The sequence below is a fragment of the Rhinolophus ferrumequinum genome, chromosome 25 (genome assembly GCF_004115265.2).
Source record: "Rhinolophus ferrumequinum isolate MPI-CBG mRhiFer1 chromosome 25, mRhiFer1_v1.p, whole genome shotgun sequence".
NCBI classification, from domain to species: Eukaryota; Metazoa; Chordata; class Mammalia; order Chiroptera; family Rhinolophidae; genus Rhinolophus; species Rhinolophus ferrumequinum.
The window spans coordinates 6,885,247-6,912,356 of NC_046308.1; the positions used below are offsets into that span (position 1 = coordinate 6,885,247).

At 40.0% G+C, this 27,110-nt stretch overlaps 2 protein-coding genes, 1 non-coding gene and 1 pseudogene across 23 annotated transcripts in view; 3 read left to right on the forward strand and 1 right to left on the reverse strand.

Annotated features, from left to right (window-relative positions):
- Positions 1 to 27,110, reverse strand: part of ATXN2 (ataxin 2) — a 111,587-nt gene that overhangs the window by 71,956 nt on the left and 12,521 nt on the right. The gene's annotated exons all lie outside the window — the stretch shown is intronic.
- On the forward strand, positions 1,743 to 3,653 carry LOC117017310 (RNA transcription, translation and transport factor protein-like; annotated as a pseudogene).
- LOC117017903 (U6 spliceosomal RNA) lies at positions 2,135 to 2,241 on the forward strand. The gene has a single exon (XR_004422137.1). It is a non-coding gene; the product is annotated as a U6 spliceosomal RNA (small nuclear RNA).
- On the forward strand, positions 2,733 to 3,142 carry LOC117017452 (ubiquitin-60S ribosomal protein L40-like; the record flags this gene model as incomplete). The annotated part of the gene is made up of 1 exon (XM_033097661.1): positions 2,733 to 3,142. A coding segment is annotated over one exon (300 nt), but the record flags the coding sequence as incomplete, so codon positions are not given.

Consider the following 27,110-nt stretch of genomic DNA (forward strand, 5'->3'; position numbering starts at 1 on the left):
TTGCTAAGATGACACAGTTAAAAGACTTAAACAAATACCACCAATTTAGTGCTCTTAAACTCATGTGACAGCCTCACAAAACTATTTAAGAGTTTAAAACATAAAACTGCATTATAGAAGTCCCATTATTTTTGTATTTATATATTTAAATCTTTGACTAATAAAGAGCAAGTGGTTCGACAATTCAATTTACTTAGAACAAATAGTTCAATAGGGAAAGTAATAAAAGACAGTGATATAAAGTGGTCGAGTGTAGAAAGCACTGATTTCCATTGATCTACCAGGTGGTTGGACGGACACCCAAGGAGAATGTCGGTATCATACATAGCAGCAGTCTCTGAAACTGATAAAAGCCCAAATTCATTCTTGTAGTTTTCTTTTTGGATCCACTCAGATTATGCTTTACTTTTAATTCTTTTCCTTTAATATTTTGAAACAAAGCATCCTAATATTTCATAATAACAAAACTTGAACCACAAAAAAAGCCAAGATTATATTCTAGTCCTAAATGTACTTATAAGATAGGTCAGATTTAATGAAACAATAATATCCAGGATTCCAAGCTTTTAATAGTTAAAATATGAGGTTAAATTGTGGTTCAAAATGCCAAATTAATATAAAGAAACTTATAAAAATAATACAGAGTTTATAGTGCTTCAAAATACAGGAGGGAGGAAATTGATGGGTTTGTCATAAGGCTGGCGTGAGGTGGTAAGTGTTGAAGCCAGGTGACAGCTATAGAGGGGTTAAATATATCATTCTGCCTGCTTTTTACAATTTCCCTAACTAAAACAAAAAGTGCTGTCTGATGTGATGCAATCGGAGCCCGGGTTTAATCAAATTTGAAAATCTCCCACTTTACAGGAAACATGAGGTAGAAGAATATATTAAGTGAGACCATGAGGTTATAAATCAGTAAATCCAGAATGTGGTTAATTCAATATAACCAGTGACAGTTTCTTCAACAAATAAATGGCATGAGGAAGAAAAAATAATAGAGGGAGGAAAAATTTGTATAAATTTAAAGATACACATAAATCAAAAGTTAACTGTGACTTCCCAATTTCAAAACATTACAAAGCTGCAGTAATCAAAATAGTGTGGTACTGGTATAAGGACAGGCATAAAAACCAGTGGAAAAGAATAGAGGTCAGAAATAAACCCCACATATATGGGCAATTAATTTTTAACTAGAGGGTCCAGATCATTCAACGAGGAAAAGATAGTCTTTTCATCAAATGATTCTGGAAAAACTGAACATCCACGTGCAAAAGAATAAAACTGAGCCATTACCTTACATGACATATAAAAACTAAAATGAGTCAAAGACCTAAATTTAAGAGCTAACACTATCAAACTCTTAGGGGAAAAAATAGGAGAAAATCTTCATGATCTTGAATTTAACAACTGTGACACCAAAAGCATAGGCAACCTAAGAAAAAAATATATTAATAGATAAAAAAGATTTAATGAAAATTAAAAACATGTGCAAATGATACTGAGTGAAAAGACAACCCACAGAATCGGAGAAAATATTTGCACATCACATACCTGACAAGGGGTTAATATCCAGAATACATAAAGAACTCCTACAACTAAACCACAAAAAAACACAACCTAATTCAAAAATGGGAAAGACTTGGCCCTCTCGCTGCGTCTCCAGTGCGTGTGTGCAGGCACCTCTTTGCCTCTCTCCCGGCAGAAGCCCGAACCCTGGGGAACCAGAGCAAGGGGCAGGGACGATGTTCCGACACAAGCTGAGGGCCCTTGACTACCACGACCCTGCTGGCTTCAACTACAAAGATGGAACAGAATTTAGAAACTTTGTTGTCTGGCTTGTAGACCCAAAAATCAGACACTACGAGACTGAAGACAGGTAATTTAAGAAACATCCACAGCAGTGACTGGCCCAAGTTCTTTGAAAAGTATCTCAGGGCGGCCGGATGGCTCAGTTGGTTAGAGAGCAGAGCTCATAACACCCATGTTGCCGGATCGATTCCCCCATGGGCCAGTGAGCTGTGCCCTCCACAACTAGATTGAAAACAATGACTTGACTTGGAGCTGATGGGTCCTGGAAAAACAGTTCCCCACTACTCCCCAATAAAAATTAAAATAAAAAAAAAAGCATCTCATAGTGCTCGCTTCAGCAACACATATACTAAAATTGGAACAATACAGAGAAGATTAGCATGGCCCCTGCTCAAGGATGACATGCAAATCCGTGAAGCGCTCCATATTTTTTTTTTTCTCAAGTCAAGTTGTTGTCCTTTCAATCTTAGTTGTGGAGGACGCAGCTCAGCTCCAGGTCCAGTTGCCGTTGCTAGTTGCAGGGGGCGCAGCCCACCATCCCTTGCAGGAGTCAAGGAATTGAACTGGCAACCTTGTTGTTGAGAGCCCACTGGCCCATGTGGGAATCCAACAGGCAGCCTTCGGAGTTAGGAGCACGGAGCTCCAACCACCTGAGCCACCGGGCCAGCCCCCATATTTTTAAAAGGGATCAAATATATGGTAATGGAAGGAGAACTGACTTTGGGTGGTGCACACACAACATGATGTACAGATGATGTATTACAGAATTGTACACTTGCAACCTACATAACTTTACTAACAATTATCACCCCAATAAACTTTAAAAATATTTGGACTGAACCAACAAAAAAAAAAAAAGAAAGTATCTCAGATATGTTAATAGTCCTTTCAAGATTCAAGAAGACAAGAAAGCTCTTTCTTTTCAACGAGGCGGCGGAGCAGGCATCCCACCTGACCAGCAGCGTCTGATTTTTGCGGGCAAACAGCTGGAGGATGGCCGCACTCTCTCAGACTATAACATCCAGAAAGAGTCCACTCTGCACTTGGTGCTTCGTCTGCGAGGTGGTATCATTGAGCCTTCCCTCCGCCAGCTTGCCCAGAAGGACAACTGTGACAAGATGATCTGCCGCAAGTGTTATGCTCGCCTGCATCCTCGTGCTGTCAACTGCCGCAAGAAGAAGTGTGGCCACACCAACAACCTACGCCCCAAGAAGGTCAAATAAGGGCCTTCCACCACCTCAGCTCACAGGGTGGCCTCCTGCCCAAACCCCTTGGCCCTGGAGCTTCAATAAAGTTTCCCTTTCGTTGACTGGAGCAGTAAAAAAAAAAAAAAGAAGAAGACAAGAAACAATTGACTGGCTTCTTGGTTTAGTGATTAGGCTTGAATATGGAGATAAGGCTGAAAAATAAAAGGACGTGGAGGTACCACATAATACAAAAAATGCTGACAATGCAACTAAAAATGCAGAGCCACTGATCAATTTGGATGTTAATAATCCTTATTTTAAGGCTAGTGTAATGGCTTTGGCTGTCTTCACATTCAGCATGGTGATTACCTGATAATGCTTAAGGTAATTCCCATTTTGATCCAGGAGAGCCTGACACAGGATGCAGTTGCTAAAGCAAATCATACAAAAGAGGGCTTGTCTATTGCTTTAGACAAGCATATTATTGGTTCTGACACAGAAGATGCAGATCTTGATGAAGATGCTCAAATTCTGTGATTGCTGCATATAGAAGAGCTCAGGGAACTACAGACAAAAATTAATGAAGCCATAGTAGCTGTTCAGGCAATTACTGCCGAGTCAAAGGCCGACTACAGACTCAGGAAAGTTGGAAGATGAACATTTTAGGATTTCAGCCTCTCACCTACTTAGTACAATTTGGGAACCATGTACGCTCTGGCATGTGTTTGGAAATCAAATGTCACATTTTCGAGTGTAGAGTCCTAGAAAATTGACTATATTCTAGAGATTTTTCATCATTGCTTTTTCTTTAATAGAATTTGGGAAAGTGAAGAAAAATAAATGGGCAAGACTTCAATAAACTTTTCTACAAAGAAGTTACATAATTACCCAAAAAGCACATGAAAAAGATGCTCAATATCACTAGTCATTAGGAAACTGCAAATCAAAACCACCATGAGTTACCATTTCACCTCTACTAAGATAGCTATTATAAAACAAACGAAAAACCAGAAAATAACATGTTGGCAAAATGTGGAGAAATTGGAACGCTTGTGCACTACTTGCTTGTGGGATTGTAAAATGGTGCGGCTACTGTGAAAAACAGTATCACAGTTCCTCAAATAAAATTAAACATAGAATTACTATATGATCCAGCAATTCCACTTCTGAACATACAGAGGATGCGAAAAAATGTATAAACAGTTTAAGAAAACTGTATTAAAATTGTAATAATATATATCGAAAACAAAAGATGAATACAGGTCACGTTTGACTTCTACAATGACAAGAGGTGCTCAGAGTGGTTCCCATCAGCGTTCAGACACTTCTGATGACGGCGAACTACTGTTTGAGCAACGCTGACCAGTGTCCACCTGTATACATTTTTTTCTGGCATTCCCGGTATACCCCAAATGATTGAAAGCAGAGATTTGAACAGACATTTGTATACCAATGTTCACAGTAGCATTATTTACAATACACAAAAAAATTGAAATGTCAACTGATAAATGAACGGATAAACAATCTGGTACATTCATAAAATGAAACATTATTCAGCCATAAAAACAAACAAAGTTCTGATACATGCTACAACATGGATGAACCCTGAAGACATGCTAAGTGAAATAAGCCAGACGCAAAAGGACAACTGTTGTACAATTCTACTTATATGAGGTATGTTAAATAGTCAAACTCACAGAAAGCAGCCTGGTGGATGCCAGGGGCTGGGGGACGGTTGGAATAGGAAGCAACTGCTTAATGGGTATAGACAGGGCTTCCTTTTGGGGTGTAAATGTTTTGGAACTTCACAGAAGTGGTGGTACCATGACAATGTGAATGTACTTAATACCACGAAACTACATTTAAAATGGTTATACTACTCAGCCATACAAAAAGATGAAATATTGCCATTTGCAACAACACAGATGGATCTTGAGAGAATTATGCTAAGTAAAATAAGTCAGATAAAAAAGGACAAAAACCATAAGACTTCACTCATGCGTGAGATATGAAACCAAAAAAAGTAACGAACAAAAAACAAGCAAAAAAAGAACTCATAGATACAGATAAGAGAATGGTAGGGAGAGGACGAGGAGGGCAACGTGAAGGAAGACTAGACTTTGCGGGGTGAGTACACTGTAAGAGTATACAGATGTTGTATCATAAAGTTGTTCACCTGAAACTTATATGTTATTAACCAATGTTACCCTATAAAAATTTAATAAAAATAATTTTTAAAAACGGTTAAAAGTTTTTTATGTTATGCACAAGGTCAGACAATTAAGTTTGCGAACTCATCCTAGAAAAAGTGCCCCATACCTCACTGCTGAATATCACTATGGTCACCTTCGAAGTACTCCTCCCCTTGGGAAGCTATGCACTGATGCCAACGCCTAGCCCACTCTTCAACGCAATTTTGGAACTCTTTTTCTGGAATGGCCATCAGAGCTATCGTCATATTAACCTTGATGTCCTAAATGTCATCAAAATGTCTTCCTTCCAATGTTTCCTTTATCTTCAGGTAAAGAAAGAAGCCACTGGAGGCCAGATCAGGTGAGTAGGGAGGGTGTTCCAATATAGTTATTTGTTTACCAGCTAAAAACTCCCTCACAGACAGTGCCGTGGGAGCTGGTGCATTGTTGTGATGCAAGAGCCATGAATCATTGAAAAGTTCAGATCATCCAAGTTTTTCATGCAGGCTTTTCAGCAGTTCCAAATACTAAACTTGGTTAACTGTTCAGTTGGTACAAATTCATAATGAATAACCCCTCTGACATCAAACAAAGACTAGCAACATAGTTGCAACAAGTTCGTGAACTTAATTGTCACACATCATATATTTTACGTTTAGAAAAACCAGGTAAGGGGCCGGCCCACGGGCTCAGGCGGTTAGACCTCCATGTTCCTAACGCCGAAGGCTGCCAGTTCAATTCCCACATGGGCCAGTGGGCTCTCAACCACAAGGTTGCCGGTTTCGACTCCTGCAAGGGATGGTGGGCTGCGCCCCCTGCAACTAACAACGGCAACTGGACCTGGAGCTGAGCTGCACCCTCCACAACTAAGACTGAAAAGACAACAACTTGAAGCTGAACGGTACCCTCCATAACTAAGATTGAAAGGACAACAATTTGACTTGGAAAAAAGTCCTGGAAGTACACACTGTTCCCCAATAAAGTCCTGTTCCCCTTCCCCAATTAAAAAAAAAAAAAACAGTAGTTGTGATCAAAGGCAATTGGTAGAAGATTGATAGAATAATTGGTGATACAGGCTTAACTGGATAAAAAATAATATCCACTCTACATTGTCTACAAGAGAGATATTTTAGAATCAAAGATACAAATATATTGGATGGAAAAGATACATTGTACCAACAGCACAAAAATGAAAGCTTCAAAGTTAATTTTGTATGACATTTGTACTAACATACAAAATAGACTTTAAAACCAAAATGTTAATAAAGAGCAACATTTTATAACGATAAAAGAGTCAACCCATCAGGAAGAAGGAAGAGGCATTCTACCTGGACTCTATACCCTTTCACGTGGCTTCTGGGCTATGGAAGATGAACTTTTCACAGTAAGATGAACTCCTTCACTTTGACAGCTCATCTCATGCTCCATCTCCTCTTCATACTATTGATCAGACAACTGAATTCCAACTAATAAATGTAGAAGGAATGATGGAACTAGGTTACCATTTGGTAACTACCATAGTAATAACTATTTAAGGCAAAAATCGCCAATGGATACTAAATCTAGTAAAGTACAGTGTTTCTCCAAAAATAAGACGTAGCCGGACAATCGGCTCTAACGCATCTTTTGGAGCAAAAATGAATATGAGACCCGGTCTTACAGTAAAATAAGACCGGTCCTTATATAAATAAGACCGGTCCTTATATTCATTTTTGCTCCAAAAGATGCGTTAGAGCCGATTGTCCGGCTAGGTCTTATTTTTGGGGAAAGAAGGTAGAAATACGGTGTTTATATAGTCACAAGTAATTCCCTACAACAAAGTGATTAATAATAAAGTGAAAAATAACTTTTCTTTCTATTAGGGTGGGGACCGGCAATGTGTAGTTTTTAAAATAAGTTTTTTATTAGTTTCAGGTGTACAAAGCAACATAATAGTTAGACATTTAAACCCCTCATAAAGTGATAAGCCACCCCCCAAGCTACTACCCCTGACATCTTACATAGCTGTTACAATACCATCGACGATCTTCCCTATGTTGTACTCCACATCCCGTGATACATACTTATATATTTATAGTTGGCATTCAACATTATTCTACTTCAGCTCTTCAGGTGTATATAGCACATTGGTCAGGCATTTACACAGCCTGATGTGATCCCCCGATAAGTCCTGTGCCCATCTGGCAGCTTACATGATCTTAACAACATTGTTGATTGTATTTCCCATACTGTATTAACTACCAGTTAGTATTTCTTAATGCCTTCACCTTTTTCACCCTGCCCCCAACCCCATTCCCATCTATCACCCTGACAGATCTAGTACTTATCTGGCACCATACCTAGTTATTACAATATTATTGACTATATTCCTTATGCTACCATGTTTTCCCGAAAATAAGACCTAGCCAGACAATCAGCTCTAATGCGTCTTTTGGAGGAAAAATTAATGTAAGAACAAGTATTATATTACACCCAGTCTTACCCTAAAATAAGACTGGGTCTTACATTAATTTTTGCTCCAAAAGACGCATTAGAGCTGATTGTCCGGTGAGGTCTTTTTTGGGAGGAAACATGACATACCATACATCCCATGACTACTATGTAACAGCCAATTTGTACTTAATCCCTTCCCCTTTCACCCATCCTTAACCTCTCTCCCACCTTAAACAAGTCCCTCTAAGATTCCTTGTAATACTGGTTTGGTGGTGGTGAACTCCTTCAGCTTTTTTTTTTTTTTGGTCTAGGAAGCTCCTTATCTTTCCTTCAATTCTAAATGATAGCTTTGCTGGGTAATCTTGGTTGATGTACGTTGTTGCTTTTCATCACCTGGAATAAATATTTCCTAGCCTCCCTGCTTAACTGCAAAGTTACTGTTGAGAAATCAGCTGAGTCTTACGGTAGCTCCCTTGTAGGTAACCAACTGCTTTTCTCTTGCTTCTTTTAGGATTCTCTTTGTATTTAACCTTTGGCATTTTAATGATAATGTGTCTTGGTGTGGGCCTCTTTGGGTTTATCTTGTTTGGGACTCACTGTGCTTCCTGGGCTTGTATGTCAATTTCCTTCACCAAGTTAAGGACTTTTTCTGTCATTACTTCTTCAAATAGGTTTTCAATTCCTTGCACACGCGTGCGCTCGCTCTCTCCTTCTGGTACCCGTACAATGCAAATGTTGGTATGCTTGATATTGTCCCGGGGGCCTCTTAAACTCTCAATTTTTTGGATTTTTTTCTTTTTGCTGTTTTGGTTGGGTGTTTTCTGCTGCCTTATCTTCTACATCGCTGGTTGGATCCTCTGCTTTATCTATCTAATCCACTGTTGATTCCCTGTAATACATTTATTTCCATTATTGTATCCTTTATTTCTCATTGGTTCTTTTTTATGGTTTCCATCTCCATTTTTATGCTTTCTCTCTCTCTGTTGAAGTTCTCCCTGAGATCACTGAGCATTCTTTTTTTTTAAAAAAAAAGATTTTATTGGGGAAGGGGAACAGGACTTTCTTGGGGAACAGTGTGTACTTCCAGGATTTTTTTCACGTCAAGTTGTTGTCCTTTCAGTCTTAGCTGTGGAGGGCGCAGCTCAGCTCCAGGTCCAGTTGCTGTTGCTAGTTGCAGGGGGCGCTACCCACCATCCCTTGCGGGACTCAAGGAATTGAACTGGCAACCTTATGGTTGAGAGGATGTGCTCCAACCAACTAAGCCATCCGGGAGGCAGTTCAGCTCAAGGTGCCGTGTTCAATCTTACTTGCAGGGGGCAGAGCACACCATCCCTTGCGGGAGTCGAGGAGTCGAACCAGGAACCTTGTGGTTGAGAGCCCATTGGCCCATGTAGGAATTGAATCGGCAGCCTTCAGCGTTAGGAACATGAACTCCAACCACCTGAGTCACAGGACTGGCCCCTCATTGAGCATTCTTATAACCAGTGTTTGGAACTCTGCGCCTGACAGATTGCTTACCTACACTTCGCTTAGTTCTTTTTCTGGAGTTTTGTTCTGTTTTTAATTCGGGACATGTTTCTTTGTCTGGACATGTTTCATTTTAGCTGGCTCCCTGTGTTTGTTTCTATGTATTAGGGAGGGCTGCTATATCTTCTGGTCTTAGTAGAGTGGCCTTACGTAATTGGTGTGCTGTGGGGCTCAGTTGTGCAGTCCCTCTGGTCCGCGCTCTAGGTGCATCCCTTGTGTGGGTTGTGTGCCCTCCTCTTGTAGTTGAGCCTTGGTTGATAATTGCACATCAGTGTGAGGGAGTGACCCTTGGGCTCACTGGTTGTGAGGATTGGACTTGACTACAGTGGAAGAATAGTTGTGCAGGCGCTGATTCTACAGAGCAGGATCTGCTTCAGCAGGACTGGTGTCTGCCCAATCCATCCCTTGGGTGTATCGTACTTGCAGGCAGCGGAGTGAGGCTGCAGCTCGTTTTGAAGATGGCCACTCGGGGCACCAGTGCAGCACCCTCTTGGAGGGGATCCACTGTAGGTCTACTTCAGATACAGCCAGTGCCCCTCCCAGGGCCACCCAGGGAGAGGCAGAAATCCTCAGATGGCTGCTGCATGTGTTGTGCTTGCAAGCACCTTGAGAGGCCAAGCCACGAACCAAGGCCGGCTGTTGCTAGTGCCAGCTTAGGGCTGCTCAACCAGAGGCACAGAACACACTCAACCCAGATGCTGCTTCTCTGGGTTCTGTGGACCTTGAGAGACGCTAGGAAAGTTGGCAGCTTGAGCCAAGGAAGGCAGTCTGCATGAAAAAACCAATGAAAGCAGCCTGGGTTTGCCCGAAAGTTAAGCAGGGCCGGGTCTCGAATCACCAGGGCATGGCAAACAAACAGCACAGAATCAGATATGGCGGCCGCCTGCATCTGCAGGCGGGGGGAGAGGGCTCAGCAAAGAAACAATGGCCTCCGCCAGCTCCCCTGTACCAAAGAAAGCTGCCTCTCCAGCCCTCGTCCCAAGCCAGACAACTCAGTTCCCCACCAGATGTCCCTGCCACCTCTCCAGCCACTTCCCCAACCCTGGAACTCAGAGCGAGTGATTCCGATGGTGGGAAAGTCTGCACACAGTCCCTTTAAGAGGAGCGCCTGGAGTGCAGCCGCATTCAGTCTCACTCAGTCACAATCTCCGTTGGTTTTCACAACCAAAAATTACGGAGACTCCTCTCCCTGGCTCTGGAAGCCTGGGCTGGGGTGGGGCTGGGATCTCTCACCCCTTTAGGTGATGGGGGAGACCCCCACAGCCGAAATAGCCCTCCTGATCTTTTATGGTCACACGCAGGTGTGGGATCAGCCTGTTCCACGTCTCTGACCTTCCTACCAGTCTGGAGGTGGCTTCTTCTACAAATCCTTATTTGAAAGGCTTTTCAGCTCAGCTTGATTTTGGCGATTCTCAAAAATGGTTGCTTTAAAGATTAGTTGTAATTTTGATGTGGTTGTTAAAGAAGGTAAACACAGCATTTACCTACTGTGCCATCTTGGTTGTCTGAAAAATAACTTTGTAAAGGAACTACCAGACACCATCCTAATCAAGTGATCAAAGTTAACAGGACCAGTAATGGGGCAAATGTACACCATACATCTCCTGATATCATATAGTTAGAACACAGCATAACTTCTGTGGTATTCTTGCCAAAAATGCATAATCTGAATCTAATCATGAGGAAACATCAGACAAACTCTAGCTGAGAGACATTCTACAAAATACAGTGGTACCTGGATTTTTGAACGTCTCCATGATGAACATTTCGGTTTACGAATGCCATAAATTTTATAGGTCTATGGTATCATTAGATAGTAAAATTCATGCTAAATTTGCAGTTTTAGAGGTTAATCATAAAAGTCTGGAACGGATTAATCCATTTTGCATTACTTTCTATAGGGAAACTGTGCCTCATTTTTCGAACGTTTCAGAACTCGAACGGTCTTCCGGAATGGTTTATGTTCGAAAACCGAGGTACCACTGTTAACTAACGTAGGGCCAGCCCGGTGGCTCAGGTGGTTGGAGCGGCGTGCTCCTAACACCGAGGTCGCTGGATCAATTCCCACATGGGCCAATGAGTTACACCCTCTACAGCTAAGATTGTGAACAACAGCTCTTCCTGGAGCTGGGCTGCCGTGAGCAGCCAGAGGTTGGCATAAGCTGCTGTGGGCTGCCGAGTGCTTCCGTGGGCTACCGTGTGCCGCCATGAGTGGCCGGCAGTCAGCAAGAGCTGCCATGAGCTGCTGTGGGCGGCTGACAAACAACTGGAGACCGACTGCCTCAGCCTGGGGGAGCTGAAGGCTCATAATACCAGCATGGGCCAGGGAGCTGTGTCCTACACAACTAGACTAAGAAACAGTGGCTTGAACCAGAGTGTGGGTGGGGGAGGAAGAAGAAGAGGGGAAAAAATAATAATAGTTAACCTGTAAACTTCAAAAGTATCAAGTCATAAAAGACAAAGAAAAACTAAGGAACTAATTCAGATTAAAGGGAGCCATAAAGACATGACAACTGAATGTAGTAACATGTAATCCTGGAATGGTTCTTGGACTAGGAAAAAAATTATTTGCTGTAAATTAGAAGACTGGTAAAATTTGAATTGTCTATAGATAATATAGTTGGGCACAGTATTAATTTTCTCCACAACTATACTGCAGTTTTGTAAGAGAATATCCTTGTTATTAGGAAATACACTCTGAAGTATTTAAGGCTAAGGGGCACCATGTCTCTCATGTTTAATAAGATAATTTTATATTAAATTATATATGTATATATTAACATTAGAGAGAAAATGAAAAGTAAATGTTGTGAAATGTTACTTGAATATAAGCATATGAGAATTATTTGTACTATTGTTGCAACTTTTCTATAAATCTAAAATTATTTATAAACAAATTATTTTAAAAATTAGAAACTGTGATTTATTATTCGACTTTATTGTCAAAAATGTCTTTAACTTTCTGCAATTAAAAAATTTAATCGGGGATGCAGCTGGATGGCTCAGTTGGTTAAAGCGCGAGCTCTGAACAACAGGGTTGCCGGTTCGATTTCCACATGGGCCAGTGAGCTGCGCTCTCCAACTAGATTGAAGACAACCAGCTGCCGCTGAGCTTCCTGAGTGGCGGCCGGATGGCTCAGTTGGTTACAGCATGAGCTCTCAACAACAAGGTTGCAGGTTCAATTCCCTCATGGGATGGTGGGCTGCGCCCCCTGCAACTAAAGACTGAAATACGGTGACTGGATTTCGAGCTGAGCTGCGCCCTCCACAACTAGATGGAAGGACAACAACTTGGAGATGATGACCCCTGGAGAAACACACCATTCCCCAATATTCCCCAATAAAATAAAAAATAAAAAAAAGTTAATCAGGGTAGCTGGTTAGCTCAGTTGGTTAGAGCACGGTGCTCTTAACAAGGATGCCCGTTCGATCCCTACATGGGCCACTGTGAGCTGCGCCTTCCACAACTAGATTGAAACAGCTACTTGACTTGGAGCTGATGGGTCCTGGAATAAATAAATAAGAAAGTTAAAAAAAAAAATTATACCCAGCCTCAAAACTCAAATGCCACCTTTTCAAGAAGGCTTCCTTGGATTATGTTAGCCTAGTCAAATACATGGTGCTCTTTTCAATTCTCTAGATCAGAATTTAGCATAATCTGCCTTTTATTATAGTTACTGGTGAACCTGTCATATGCCCACTACTCAGGGCCTGACCATGCGGTGCTTTTGTGATGCTCCCCCAGGGAGTCACAGCCCCACACTAGAGAAACACTACAGTCAGCAGCTAATGCCTTTGTGAAAGTCAGAAGGTACCAGAAACAGATACAGTCCTAAAGGCACACTGTGTGGCCAAGGAAACTCCTGGCTTACAACATTCATTATGCCCTTGTCTAGGAGCTCTTAAATGAAATAAAACCTGACCAACCAAGGTTGGCAGATAGTATCTTATCCATCTTTGTACCATCCACCAAAATCAGCATAGAGGAATTGTGCATTGCATATGATATGCACTTAATAAATATTTAATAAATCAATGAGCCCAGTCAAAGAAGAGGGGAAAGAAAAAATGGAAACGAAAGCTTTCAATGTAATCATTCTGCAAATCAAGGGTCAGCAAACTAGAGCCCACAATCTGTTTTTGTATGGCCTTTGAGGTAAGTATGGTTTCTGAGTTCTTAAAAGGTTGTTTTTAAAAAAAGAAAGAAAAGCCAAGAAGAATATGCAGCAGAGAAATTGCATGGCCCATAAAGCCTAAAATACTATGTGGGTCATTACAAAAAGTCTGTCGACTTCTGCACTGAATAAAATATGGCTGCAGTGTCAATAACCGCCAATTTAAAAATAAAAGTCTATTGCTGTTTTACACGAACCAGAACTTCTAAAAGAAGCTTCTCGATAGTATTAAATACTTTTCATGAAAGTTTAATGTATACATAATTGATAAATGTCATAAAAGTACTGTTATTCTCATTTAATTATTTTTAAGCTTTACAACAGAATTCAATTGACGTTGGTCCACCTATTGGGAAAAAAAAAAATCGAAGTATTTTATTACTGTATATTTGATGACAATGCTACAAGCAAGTTGCGCAATTGCAGGAAGTTTATAATGATCACTGAATCAAAACCACCTATCATAAAATGATGAAGGGTTAAACTGTAGATTAATGTAGACTTGAAACACATCAAACAACTTGTGGACCTCATGTGAATCCTGATTAGAACAAACTGTACAAGAAAAAATGACGAGACATTCAAACTGGAGGTTCTAACTTGTGTGATAACGGCAAGAAAAAGAAACAAAAGGCACAAAGATTGGACAGGAAGAAGGAAAACTATGTTTAAAAGACAACATGATCATTTATGCAGAAAATCCTAAGACAACATATGAAAAAGCTACTATGAATGAGAGAGCTTAGCAAGACTAACTAGAAATGGACCAATGACCTAACCACGAAAGGTTTAAATAAAACTTTTAAAATATGGGATAAAATCTCCATGACTTTGTTAGAGAAAGATTACAGACATGACAGAAAAAATACAAACCATAAAAGCAAAAAAATTGATAAATGAGACTTCATCAAATTTTGAAATATTCTATTCTTTGAAAGACACTGTTAAGAAAATCAAAAGTCAATCCACAAACAAAATACTTGGAAAACATATGTCTGATAGTGGACTTATACCCAGAATATACAAAAAATTCATATAACTTATTAATAAAAAGGTAAGTAGCCCAATAAATGTGCAAAGATTTACACAGTCATTTAAGCTAATATGATTTATTGGGTAAAATTAAAGACTGAGACTACCAACTGCTAGAGAGGATACAGAGCAACTGAAACTCTCATACACTGCTGGTGGGAAAGGAAAATGGAACGGCCATTTTGGAAAAAAGTTTGGCAGTTTCTTATAAAGTTAAACATACTTATACAACCTAGCAATCCAATTCCTAGGTAATTATTCAAGAGCAATAAATGTGAATGCTCAAAGCTGGTTTATTCATAATAGCCAAAAACTGAAAACAGACCAAATGTCCATTATCTGGTGAATGAATAAACAAACTGCAGTAGTACAGTCGGCCCTCTGTATCAGTGGGTTCCACATCTGCAGATTCAACCAATGGCAGATCAAAAATATTTTTAAAAGTTAGGTTGTTGCTGACGTGTACTAAGTAGTTAGGCCTACAATGGTTGTGTCTGTACTTAAATGTACAGACTTTTTTTTCCTTGTCATTATTCCCTAAACAATACAGTATAACAACTATTTACATAGCACTTACAGGGTATTAGGTATTACAAGTTATCTAGAGATGATTTAAAGTATACGGGAGGATATACTTAGGTTATATGCAAATACTATTTTACATAAGGGACTTGAGTATTCAGACTTGAGGATGGAAGGGTGTCCTGAAACCAAATTCCCCATGGATACAGAGAGAGGGGGGACTATACATCCTTAACAATGGAATACTAGTCAATTATAAAGTTAAAAATTACTGATACATGCTGCACACATGGATGAAATTTCAAAAGTACTGTTCTAAGTGAAAAAAGCCAGACACAAAAAGCTACATAATACTTGATTCCACTTGTCTGACATTCTGGAAAGGTAAATCTATAGATACAGAAATCAGATCAATGACTCTCAGGGACTGAAGGTGAAAAGAAGGGATTTAATATAAAAGCACTGAAGGAATTTTACAGGACGGTATCTTGAATTGTGGTACTCATTAACATGACTCTACACATTTATCAAAACTCAAAACATTTCACACTACATAAGGTGAGTTTACTGTTCTATAAAGCATACCTCAAAAAACCTGCCACTGCTCAAACTAAAGGCAGAAGATCCAAAGAAACACCTAAAATGTACACATAAAAAATGACTGAATTTTATGGTGTGCAAATTATAACTAAATAAATCTGGGTGTTAAAAACAGTACATTGTACATTCTAAATTGGTGAATTTCACTGTATGTAAATTATATCTCAGTAAAGCTTTTTGTTTGTTCCAGGTGCACAGTGTATCAGTTAGATATTTATGTAATTTATGAAATGAACCCCCATAAGTGTAGTACCCATCTGACATTACACATAGTTTTTACATAAAGTTGATTTTTTTTTAAAAGAGACAAAAAATATGAACTGACTGGACATTAAATAATACTCAGGAATTAATGTGAATTTTTACATGTGATAATGGTATTTTTTTTAAAAAAAAACTTCCATTCTCTTACAGAGGTATATATGGAAATATTTACAAAAGAAATGACACGTCAGGAACTGCTTCAAAATAATCTGGGGAAGCTACAATACGGTACTGGCATAAGGACAGATACACAGATCAATGAAATAGTATTAATAATCCAGAAATAAACTCTTACATTTATGGTCAACAGGTTTTTGAGAAGAGTGCCAGAACAATTCAATGGGACGGCAGAAAAGTGGGAGCAACAGTCTTTTCAAAAAATAGTGTCAGGACAAGTGGATATTCATATGCAAAAGAATGTCCTAGTTGGGCCCCTCCTCATACCATATATAAAAATTAAGTCAAAAACGTAAATATAAGGGCTAAAACTATAAAACTCTTTAAAAAAAAGAGGTTTTTTTGCTCTTTAAAAAAAATAGAGTAAATCTTGGATTTGGCATTGGATTCTTAAGACATGACACTAAAAGCACAAACAACATATGAAAAAATAGATGACTGAAACTTGATCCAAAAAGAGTTTTTCAGTTGCAAAGGACAACATCAATACACCAACAGCAGAAGAAACAAATTATTAGGGGACTGTAGATAAATATTACTGAAGAGATCTCAGGCATTCCCTAACCCAGGAAACCCAAAGCACCAGGACCCCAAAGTGCAGTGCTTAAAAACACAGGGCATACTAAAACCCAAAGGGCTACCACTTTTCAGATGACTTTGTTTAAAATTCTGACTCAGCCACTTACTGTGGCCCAGGAAGGTTACTTAACCACTCTGGTCCCCAGTTTGCTTATCTCTAAAATGGAAATAAGAAAAGTCACAAGGTTGTTGAGTATCAAATACCATAACATGCAAAATACACACACACACAGCCCAAACTTAATACATTATACATTTTTAAATGTGGGGTTTACTGTATGTCAATTACCCCTTGCTGGAGTTGTAAAATAAAAGAAGCTAGCATAGACAAGCCCTCAAAAATTGCCATTTTAAAACTTCGTATTTAACATATATTTATAAAACGAGTAAGGTGAACACAGCCTTGCTTCAGGCAGCTTACACTTCAGAGGTTATGTCTAGGACAGAAAGTTCAAAATGTATATTTTCGTACGTATATTTTATCTGTCTCATTCACCACTGGAATTAACAAGTAAAAACATACACTAACAGATTTCCAGTCAAGATGGTAGAGTAGGTAAACGCTACCCTCCTCCCACAACCACATCAAATTTCTACTAAACTACAGGACAACCATCACTGAGAACCACCTGAAGTCTAGCGGAACAGCGGTCTTACACCTAAGGACATAGTACAGAAGCAGCCACGTGGAGAATGGTAGGAGGGGCAGAGATGCCAAATGGGCTGGTCCCACATCCTCGTTTGGCAGTTGAAAATCAAGAGGGATATCTTGGCTGGGGAGGTTCCCCCTGAGGAGCAAAAAGTCCCAGCCCCACACCAGGCTCCCCAGCCCAGGGTTCTAGTGCCAGGAAGAGAAGGCCCCTTAACTTCTGGCTGTGAAAACCACCAGAGATTGTGGCTGAGTGAGCGGAGGTCTGCTGGAGTCCCAGGTGCTCCTCTGAAAGGGCCCGTGCACAGATTTACACGTGGATGGACTCACTCACGCTGAACTCCAGCACTGGGGCAGCAGCTCGAAAGGCGCCAAGGACATACCGTGAGGAAATAAACTGTCTAGCTTCATGGCAAGGGCTGGAGGGGCAGCTTTGTCCCAGACAGAAGTGCTGGCAGAAACCATTGTTCCGTTGTTGAGCTTTCCTCCTACCCAGCTACACACAAAAGTGGGTGCCACATCTGAGTCTATGGAAGCATAGCTAAGACCTTCTGCCCTGCCCTGGTGACTCCCTGGGACCCCGCCACACTCAACTTGTGGGCCCACCCAAGCCACTTCCAGTGGCTTTTCTATTCAAACAGCCTCTCTTGGCTCAAGCTATGGACTTTCCTAAAATCTCTCAAGCTTCACAAACCCCAAACAAACAGCGTCTGGCCTCGGCTGGCCCTATATCTCTTGTTAAGCAGCCCTAAACCCAGCACTAGCCTCAGCCAGCCTCAGTTTGCAGCTCAGCCTCCCCTGGGCACTTCCAAGCCAAGCACAAGTGGCAACCATCTGCAGAACACTCTGAAGCTCATACTAAGTGGCCCCGGGCAAGGCACAGATAGCAGCTGACTTTGGCCAGCACCAGAGCCCCTCTCAAGAGGCCCCAGAACCAACACACCTGGTGGCCAGCTTCAGACCACACAAGAGCACTACCCAACCACCTCCACAAATGACACACCCAAAGGGCACACTCTGCAGGAACCAGAGCCCTGCTGAAGTGAAGCCTGTTCCCCATAGGGTCAGCCCATGCACAATAATGCCTCCATTGTAGCCATGGCCAGTCTTCATAACCAATCAGCCTGAGAGTCAATCTCTCTCTTTGATATGCCAAGAGCAATCAAGGCTCAACTACAACAAGGAAGCACACACAACCCACACAAGAGACACACCTGGAGAACCTGGCTCAGGTGACCAAGAGACTGCACTACTGGGCCCCATGCGATACCTACTACATAAGGCCACTCTACTAAGACTGGGAGACATAGCAGCTCTATCTAATACAAAAAAAAAAACAAACACAGGGAAGCAGCCAAAATGAGGATTCCCAAATAAAAGAATAGAACAAAACTCTGGAAAAAGAACTAAACAAAATGGAGACGAGCAATCTGCTAGATGCAGAGTTCAAAACACTGGTTATAAGGATGTTCAGTGAGAACGTGAACAGAGAGATGAGAAATATAAAAATGGACATAGAAAACTTTATTAAAAAAAGAACCAGTCAGAAGTGAAGAATACAATAACTGAAATGAAGAATATACCAGAAGGAATCAACAAATTAGATGCAGAGGATCGAATCAACAATTTGGAAAACAACAAGCAGAAAACACCCAATTAGAAGAGCAAAAATAATCCAAAAACTGAGGATAGTTTACAGGGCCTCTGGGACAACATCAAGCATACCACATTCGCATCACACGAGTACCAGAGGAAGAGAAAGAACAAGGAATTGAAAAACCTATGACCGAAAACTTCCCTAACCTGTTAAAGGAAATAGACATACAAGCCCAGGAAGTGCAGAGTCCCAAACAAGATGAACCCAAACAGGCCTACACCAAGACATATCATAATTAAAATGCCAGAGAAAGAATCTTAAAAACAGCAAGAGAAAAGCAGTTACCTACAAGAGAGTTCCCATAAGACTGTCAACTGATTTCTCAACAGAAACTTTGTAGGCCAGTAGGGATTGGCACGAAATATTCAAAATAATAAAAAGCAGAACCTACAACCAAGATTACACAGCAAAACTATAATTTAGAATCAAAGGACAGATAAAAAGCTTCACAGACAAGAATAAGCTAAAGGGGGGCCGGCCCGGTGGCTCAGGAGGTTGAAGCTCCGTGCTCCTAACTCTGAAGGCTGCGGGTTTGATTCCCACATGGGCCAGTGGGCTCTCAACCACAAGGTTGCCAGTTCGATTCCTCGAGTCCTACAAGGGATGGTGGGCTCCGCCCCCTGCAACTAAGATTGAACACAGCACCTTGAGCTGAGCTGTCGCTGATCTCTTGGATGGCTCAGTTGGTTGGAGGGCATCCTCTCAACCACAAGGTTGCCGGTTCGATTCCCGCAAGGGATGGTGGGCTGTGCTTCCTGTAACTAGCAACGACAACTGGACCTGGAGCTGAGCTGTGCCCTCCACAACTAAGACTGAAAGGACAACAACTTGAAGTTGTACAGCACCCTCCACAACTAAGATTGAAAAGACAACAACTTGACTTGGAAAAAAGTCCTGGAAGTACACACTGTTCCCCAATAAAGTCCTGTTCCCCTTCCCCAATAAAATTTAAAAAAAAAAAAAAAAAAGAATAAGCTAAAGGAGTTCATCACCACCAAGCCAGTACGATAAGAAACGTTAAACGGACTTCTTTAGGAATAAAAAAAAAAAACTAAAAATATGAATGAAATGGCAATACCTATATATCTGTCAACAATTACTTTAAATATAAATAGATTAAATGCTCCAATCAAAAGATAGCATGGCTGAATAGGTAAGAAAAACCAGACCCTTACATATGCTGCCTACAAGAGACTCACTTCAGATGGAAAGACACACACAGACTGAAAGATATGAAAAAAGATATTTCATGAAAATGGAAACAAACAAACAAAAAGCTGGGGTAGCAATACTTATACCAGACAAAAGAAACTTTAAAACAAAGGTTATAACAAGAGACAAAGAAGGATCCAGTAATTCCACTTCTGAGTGTTTATTTAAAGAAACCCACCCAAAACACCAATTCAAAAAGACATATGCATCCATATGTTCATTGCAGCTTTACAATAGCCAAGATATGGAAGAAACCTAAATGTCCATTAATAGATGAACGGATAAAGAAAAAGTAGTACATATGTACAAGGGAATATTAGCCATAAAAAAGAATGAAATCTTGTCATCTACAACAACATGGATGGAACAAGAGGGTATTGTGCTAAGTGAAATAAGTCAGAGAAAGACAAACACCATATGATGTCACTTATATGTGGAATCTTAAAAACAATATAAACAAACAAAACAGAAACAAACTCATAAATACAAAGAACATTTTGATGGTTGCCAGATGGGAGTGGGGTTAGGGAGATGGGGAGAAAGGGGAAGGAATTAACAAGTACAAATTGGTAGTTACAAAATAGTCATTGGGAATGTAAAGTAGACCATAGGCAATATAGTCAATTTGGTAATAACTATGTATGGTGTCAAATATGTACTAGATTTAGCGGGGTGATCACTTAGCAAATTATATAAATGTCATCACTATGTTGTACACCTAAAACTAATATAATATTGTATGTCAAATGTAATTGAAAAATTAAAAATATTTTCAAAAAAATATATATACAAACAATCCTATACCACTCCTAATAACTGAAACACATTAAATAATCTAAGAATTCTCTTTCAAAATTCTTGGGGGGAGGGAACCATGCAATTTCTGCTGGTACTGTCATCACATAATGTAATTATAGAACTTTTTCCTTCTTCATTTTTCACCATTCTGCTCACTCATCACCATCTTTGAACAATATGCCTCTATATGTCATTTGTTACTTTCTACAACTATTTCAAAAGGCCTGGGTAAGAGATTTATACAATCAAAATATTTCATCGATCTAGATTTGTAGAACCAGACTAGTTGTATAGATGTAACTAATATTTTTTTGGCACAGTAAGAATACTACATACCTCCAAACCCCTTCCAGTAAAGTGGTACTAATGCTCTTCCCCCCAGATATTCACATGGCCGACTGCTTCTTGTTATTTGTCTCTCCATTTAAATGTCACCTCCTCAGAGAGGCCTGCTCTGACCACCCCATCAAAAGTAGCTCCCCAACCACTATTATATCACCATTTTAATACTTAATATTAATACATCATACTGCTTACCATCTAAAATTTTATTGTGTGTTCATCTGTTTACTTTCTGTCTCCATCCACCCTGCACCCCCAGAATATAAACTGCATGAGGGCAAACACATCTATCTCATTCCCCATTGTGTGCCCAGGTCTTGCTTAAGAAGAGAACTTGGCACACAATAAGTACTCTTAAATTGCAGAATAAATTAAGAATATAGTATAGTTTTTGTGAATTATGACAACTATTAACTAATTCAATTTCTCTTTATAGTACAGAAAAACTACAACTATCAAGAAAAAAGACAACTAAAAACTAGAAATCTAATTGGAGCTCTTCTAGTTAACTCAAGTGAGTCATTTTGTTCTTCCCATTTCAGTTGTTTTTTTATTAAAAAGGGAAATTCTATAATTAATACTTACTGAATAACTATTTCCTCACTGAAAAGATGAGTCAAATAAGGTGGCAGCAGGGAGCGGGCCATGACAACCCACAGTTTTTTTTAGCAAACTGAGGTGGTCCGGCAACTCTCAATTTACACAGAACAACTACCAGATTAACCTCGTCACGTAATCACCTAAAAGCAATGTTTCAAAACAACTACCATTCCCACAAGAACTAATTTCATTTGTCTGCAAACTGCTTGCATTCGAATTCTGGCCCCTATTATTTCCCAGCTCTGTGACATTAACCTATGACTTCGGCTCTTTGTGTCTCAATTTCAACATTTATAAAATGGTGATTAAAAATAGTACCTTCTCAAAAAAAAAAAAGGTATCTTCTCATAAGGTTGTAAAAATTTAATAATATTCCATATGGATAGTTTGGCTTAAGAACAATGTCTGGCACATTGAGTAATAATAATTGTTAGCTAATACAATTGTTTTCCTCATATTCCAGCACACACTACAATTGTAAAAAATAAATCTCTTCACATGAAGCTTTATTTAAAGGAAGAGATGAGGGGCTTGACCATAAAGACACGCACAATTAGATATGACCTAGACACACCAAAAGCTCCACAGGACTCAGATAAAAACGGATCTTGGGGCTCGAGTCCAGTGCTGTCCAATAAAACTTTCTATAATGAAAAAAAAGTTCTAGATCTGTGCTGCCCAATATGTTAGCCAGTAGGAACATGAGGTGGCTGAGCATTTGAAATATGGCTAGGGAGACTAAGGAAGTAAAATTTTAAATTAATTTCAAATTTCTACACCGTATCGGCCAGTGCGGTTCCCGTCGTCTCCTTGAGCTTCGCCAGCACCAGGCACTACCCACCTTCCAAAGCATTCATCCTCTCTGGCTAATGCACCAGCAGTGCTTCCTCCCAGTGAACTCAAGACTGCCATGGTTTAGCCATTAGTCATTAATCTTTCCTGAGGCCTCAGAACAGATTAATCCCCTCCAAAATGACAAGTGATAATGGGGAAGAGGTGAGTGTAGGTGAAACAAGATGAGCCATTTTGTGGTAACTGCTGAAGGTGAGTGACAGATACACAAGGCTCATTATTCTATTTTTTATGTTGAAATTTTCTATTGAAAAATTCTTATTAGTATTCATTTCAAGCTTACTTCATTTCTTCTTTAACTACAAGAGCCTCCAAATCTGTGTCCCTGCTTTCAGTAAGAGCCTCCTCCAATTCTTCTACCGCACTACGAGTCAAGTTTTTCTACACACTCCATGTTTATAGCATGTCTGCGCTTCAGCACAAACTTTTCCCTGCCCGGGACTTCCTCTTTTCTTTTTCCCATGGCCACACTAAAGAATGACTATCATTTTGCAAGATCCATCTCAATGCTCACCACGTTCTTAAGCTTTTCCTCTTCACCATGCACCCAAGGCAGGCACTCCCTCCCTCCTCAGAGCTATCAGTTGACACTACCTGCATGCCTACTTCCCCCAATACATAAGGTCACTTAGAAGCAAAGATGTTTCATTCCTCTCAACTGTCCCAGTCTGACAGCTTCCAATATTCACTGAATTAATGAACAGTATACATACAAGTTCAATGAAATGCTAAACTGTATCCACTCATATGGCACTAGTCCAAACCCACCAACACCACTTTTCAGCCTTAACTTGCTCAAGCAGTTTTTCACTGGTTTCCAAACATGCTAATAACAACAGCTAAAAGTTACTAAGCACTTACTACACGCAAGACATTGATTTAAGCACTTTACACATAATTTCCTTTAATCCTCATCATCCCCATTTCACAGAGGAAGAAACTCAAACAAAAGTGAAACCACCTGCCTTCCATCGCAACCTGAATAAACTGCTATGGCACTTTGGACAAGCCATTTACAGTTCTTGTTCCTCTGTTAAGTTAAAGAGGACGAGACAGGATGATGTCAAATGCAAGCTTCCAATTCTAAAATTCAGATTTGAGGTGGGGAATAAGATGCCGAAGAAAAGGAACACTGTGAAAGACAAAGCAACTTGAGGCATTCTCCATAGAACAGTTTGAGGGAAAACATGAACCATTTTATTCCTCTAGTTCACAGCAAACTACTATGGAAAAACATGGAACGTGTTCGCAATTAAGAAAACTGAACTTATATGGGACAACCTAAGTTCTACAGGTATTAATAAAAAGAAAAATAAACGCGAGTTAGTGTCATGGAAGACTTGGCCTAGATCTTATTATGAAAATGTGGAAAGGCAGAAATGATGGAAGCACAAACAGGGTTGAAAGATGGTACCTACAGAAGCAATGAGAAAGACCATCTTGATTTAAATGGGGATTATATTTTGAAGAATTGATGGGAAACATGACTAGAAAGATAAAATGGGGTTCTACATAAAGGGTCAGCAAACACCCAGCCCTGTGGCCTGTTTTCATATGGCCCAGAGCTAAGAACGCTTTTTACATTTTTAAAGGGTTAAAAAAAAAGGAAAAATATGCCAAAAACAGACCATATAGCTTGCAAAGCCTGGAATACTTATTATGTGGCTCATTACAGAAAAAGTTTGCCAACTCCTGGGTTAAATCATGGAAAGCCTTGAAAGTGAACAGAACCTCAGGCTTGGGACAGAGTGACTTTTGAGTTAGAGGGGTGACCCAACAGAAGTTTAAGTCTAATACCAAGTGGTAGACTAGGTTAAACCGGAGGGCAAAATGAATATGTTGCAGTGATTAAGAATTAAATGTGGGCCGGCCCAGTGGCTCAGGTGGTTGGAGCGCTGTGCTCCTAGCGTTGAGATCACCGGTTCGATTCCCACATGGGCCAGTGAGCTGCGCCCTCTACAGCTAAGACTATGAACAACAACAGCTCTCCCTGGGAGCTGGACTGCCGTGGGCTGCCGTGAGCAGCCAGAGGTGGGAGTGGGCTGACGAGTGCTGCCGTGGGCTGCTGAATGCTGCCACGAGCTACCGTGGACTGCCAGGAGCAGCCGGCAACAGCTGCCATGAGCCACTGTGAGGTGCCGACCAATGACCCACCAATGACCAACCCCCTGGCGGGGGAGGAGCGCAAGTCTCATTAATACCAGCATGGGCCAGGGAGCTAGCTGTGTCCTACACAACTAGACTGAGAAACAACAGCTTGAATGGGGGAAGCAGCAAAGGGGAGGAAAATAAATAGATAAATAAAGGCTAAACATATTCAAAAGAATTAAATGTAGAGAATCACCAAACATGATAAATAATCGCAGCATAGCCAGAAATTTCCCTAAAGCCACAGAGGACAGGAATCATTTCCTCAAATATTTAATACCTTTCTTTTTGGAAGACTCAAGTGTGCTGCTGACGTCTTAGCCCCACGGCCACGCAGCCTCTAACATGACTTAGACACGATGGAAATGGAAAAGGGCTCTACACTCTCATTTTCCCAATGAAACATCGTAAGTGGTGTGTGGATTTTTAAGATCAAGCCACAAATGCCTTAGCCCACGATATGGTACTACTACTTACTTCAAATTAATTATGGGTTACCATTGACTATCTGATAAAATAGACAGGTGCAGAAAACCAACCACCACTTATAACACTGTCTCCAAATTGTAACACAAAAGCCATAAACGTTTGGATCCAGACTCATTTATAAATTGAGAACTGCCAGGACTAAGGCATGGGTAATTGAAACTATTTTATGGATAACAATGACTGAATTGTTTCTTCACTGATTTTTATTGGCTTTTGTTTTGTCATAAAGTGATACAAGAAGCAGTGGAGCACACTAATTAAAGGCAAAATCTCTGAAGTCTTACAAGGTTAGAATCTCAGCTTCATCACTTCCTAGCTCTTTGACCTTGGGCAAGTTCCTTCATTTCTCTGAACCACCTCTTCCTCATCTGTAAGATGGATATGGCACCACCAACCTGACAGGCTGGGCTGTTGTAAGGATTAAAGGATATATAAGTAAGGCACTTGGCACAGTTCCTGAAACCTAATAGGCACACAGTAAATGGTAATTATCATTATATAAATAGAAAGTTCTCCATAAACCGTTTTCACATCACAGATATCCGAACTTTTTTTTTCCTTTAGAAAAATGGCTACTACTACCGCTTAGCTCAGAAATGTTAGCTTTTTCCTAACATATTTTATATGGGAAAAATTTTTATAATAGAGGAGTTCTTATTTATTCTCTGACCTTGTGAATTGGGTTAAAAATATGCAGACTTCCTTAACATTTGTAGACTGTGAATAACTAATTCCATATCTGTCACAAATGCAAATTCCCTATTTTCTTCTCCATTTTTCACCCTAAGGAATCTGTTGAAGTATGTTCTTTCACCCAGTGAAGCTAGTGGCTCAAGTTCTTTGTCAATTAAAATAATAAACTACAGTTGACCCTTGAACAACACAGGTTTGAACTATGTGGGTCCACTTATACGTGAATTTTTACAAATAAATATGTACAGTACTGTAAATGTTTATAATTTTATTAACATTTTTTTCTCTAGCTTAATTTATTGTAAGAATACAGTATTAATACATGTAACATATCAAGTATGTGTTAACCGATTGTGTATGTTATTGGTAAGGATTCCAGTCAACAGTAGGCTATTAGCAGGAAAATTTTTGAGGGAGTCAAAAGTTATACACAGGATTTTTGACTGTGCATGTGATTGGTACCTCTAACCCCTGCACTGTTCAAGGGTTAACTGTAACATTCCTTAAATCCATCACCAGTTTTCTTCTGTCCTCACTTGTATATATCTTTCCAGAGATTGTAAATACAACTATAGTAAGTCATTCTATCTCTGCCACTTTCTAGCTGAGTAAATATAAACAGGCCACCCTTAGTCTCCCTGGGCCTTAGCTTCCTCGTGGGTAAAATGGGATGGGGCAGCATATTTTCTAATAGGATTGTGTGATAATCAAATGGGGGGGGAAATTGTATATACACACATATATGCCCTAGCAGAACAGAAAGCTCATGGTGGGGGTCCACTAAATAACTGTTGTCCCTCTCCCTTTCAATTATGACCCTAATCAGCTTTCATAAGCTAAGACCAGGAGGCTTCTCAAACATACTGATTTCTGTGACTAGCCAATGGCTGTCCCTAAAGCATTAAAAGAAATAAGACCGTTAGCAACATACCAGACTAGAAAAGCAGTTTTCCCCCCTCATCTAAAAGACTTCCTTCCAATAATTAATAAAATAGAAGCAAGCATTAGCAACTCAAAACATATCATGAGGTAGCAGGGGTGGTTTGAACTTTCTGCCCTGTCACCTCCATGAGCATATGAGCTCCAGGAAAGGAGACCTTATCTAGCTTGTTTACTACTGTGTCCCCAGAGCCTAGCGAACAGGAGGTGTACACACACACACACACACACAAA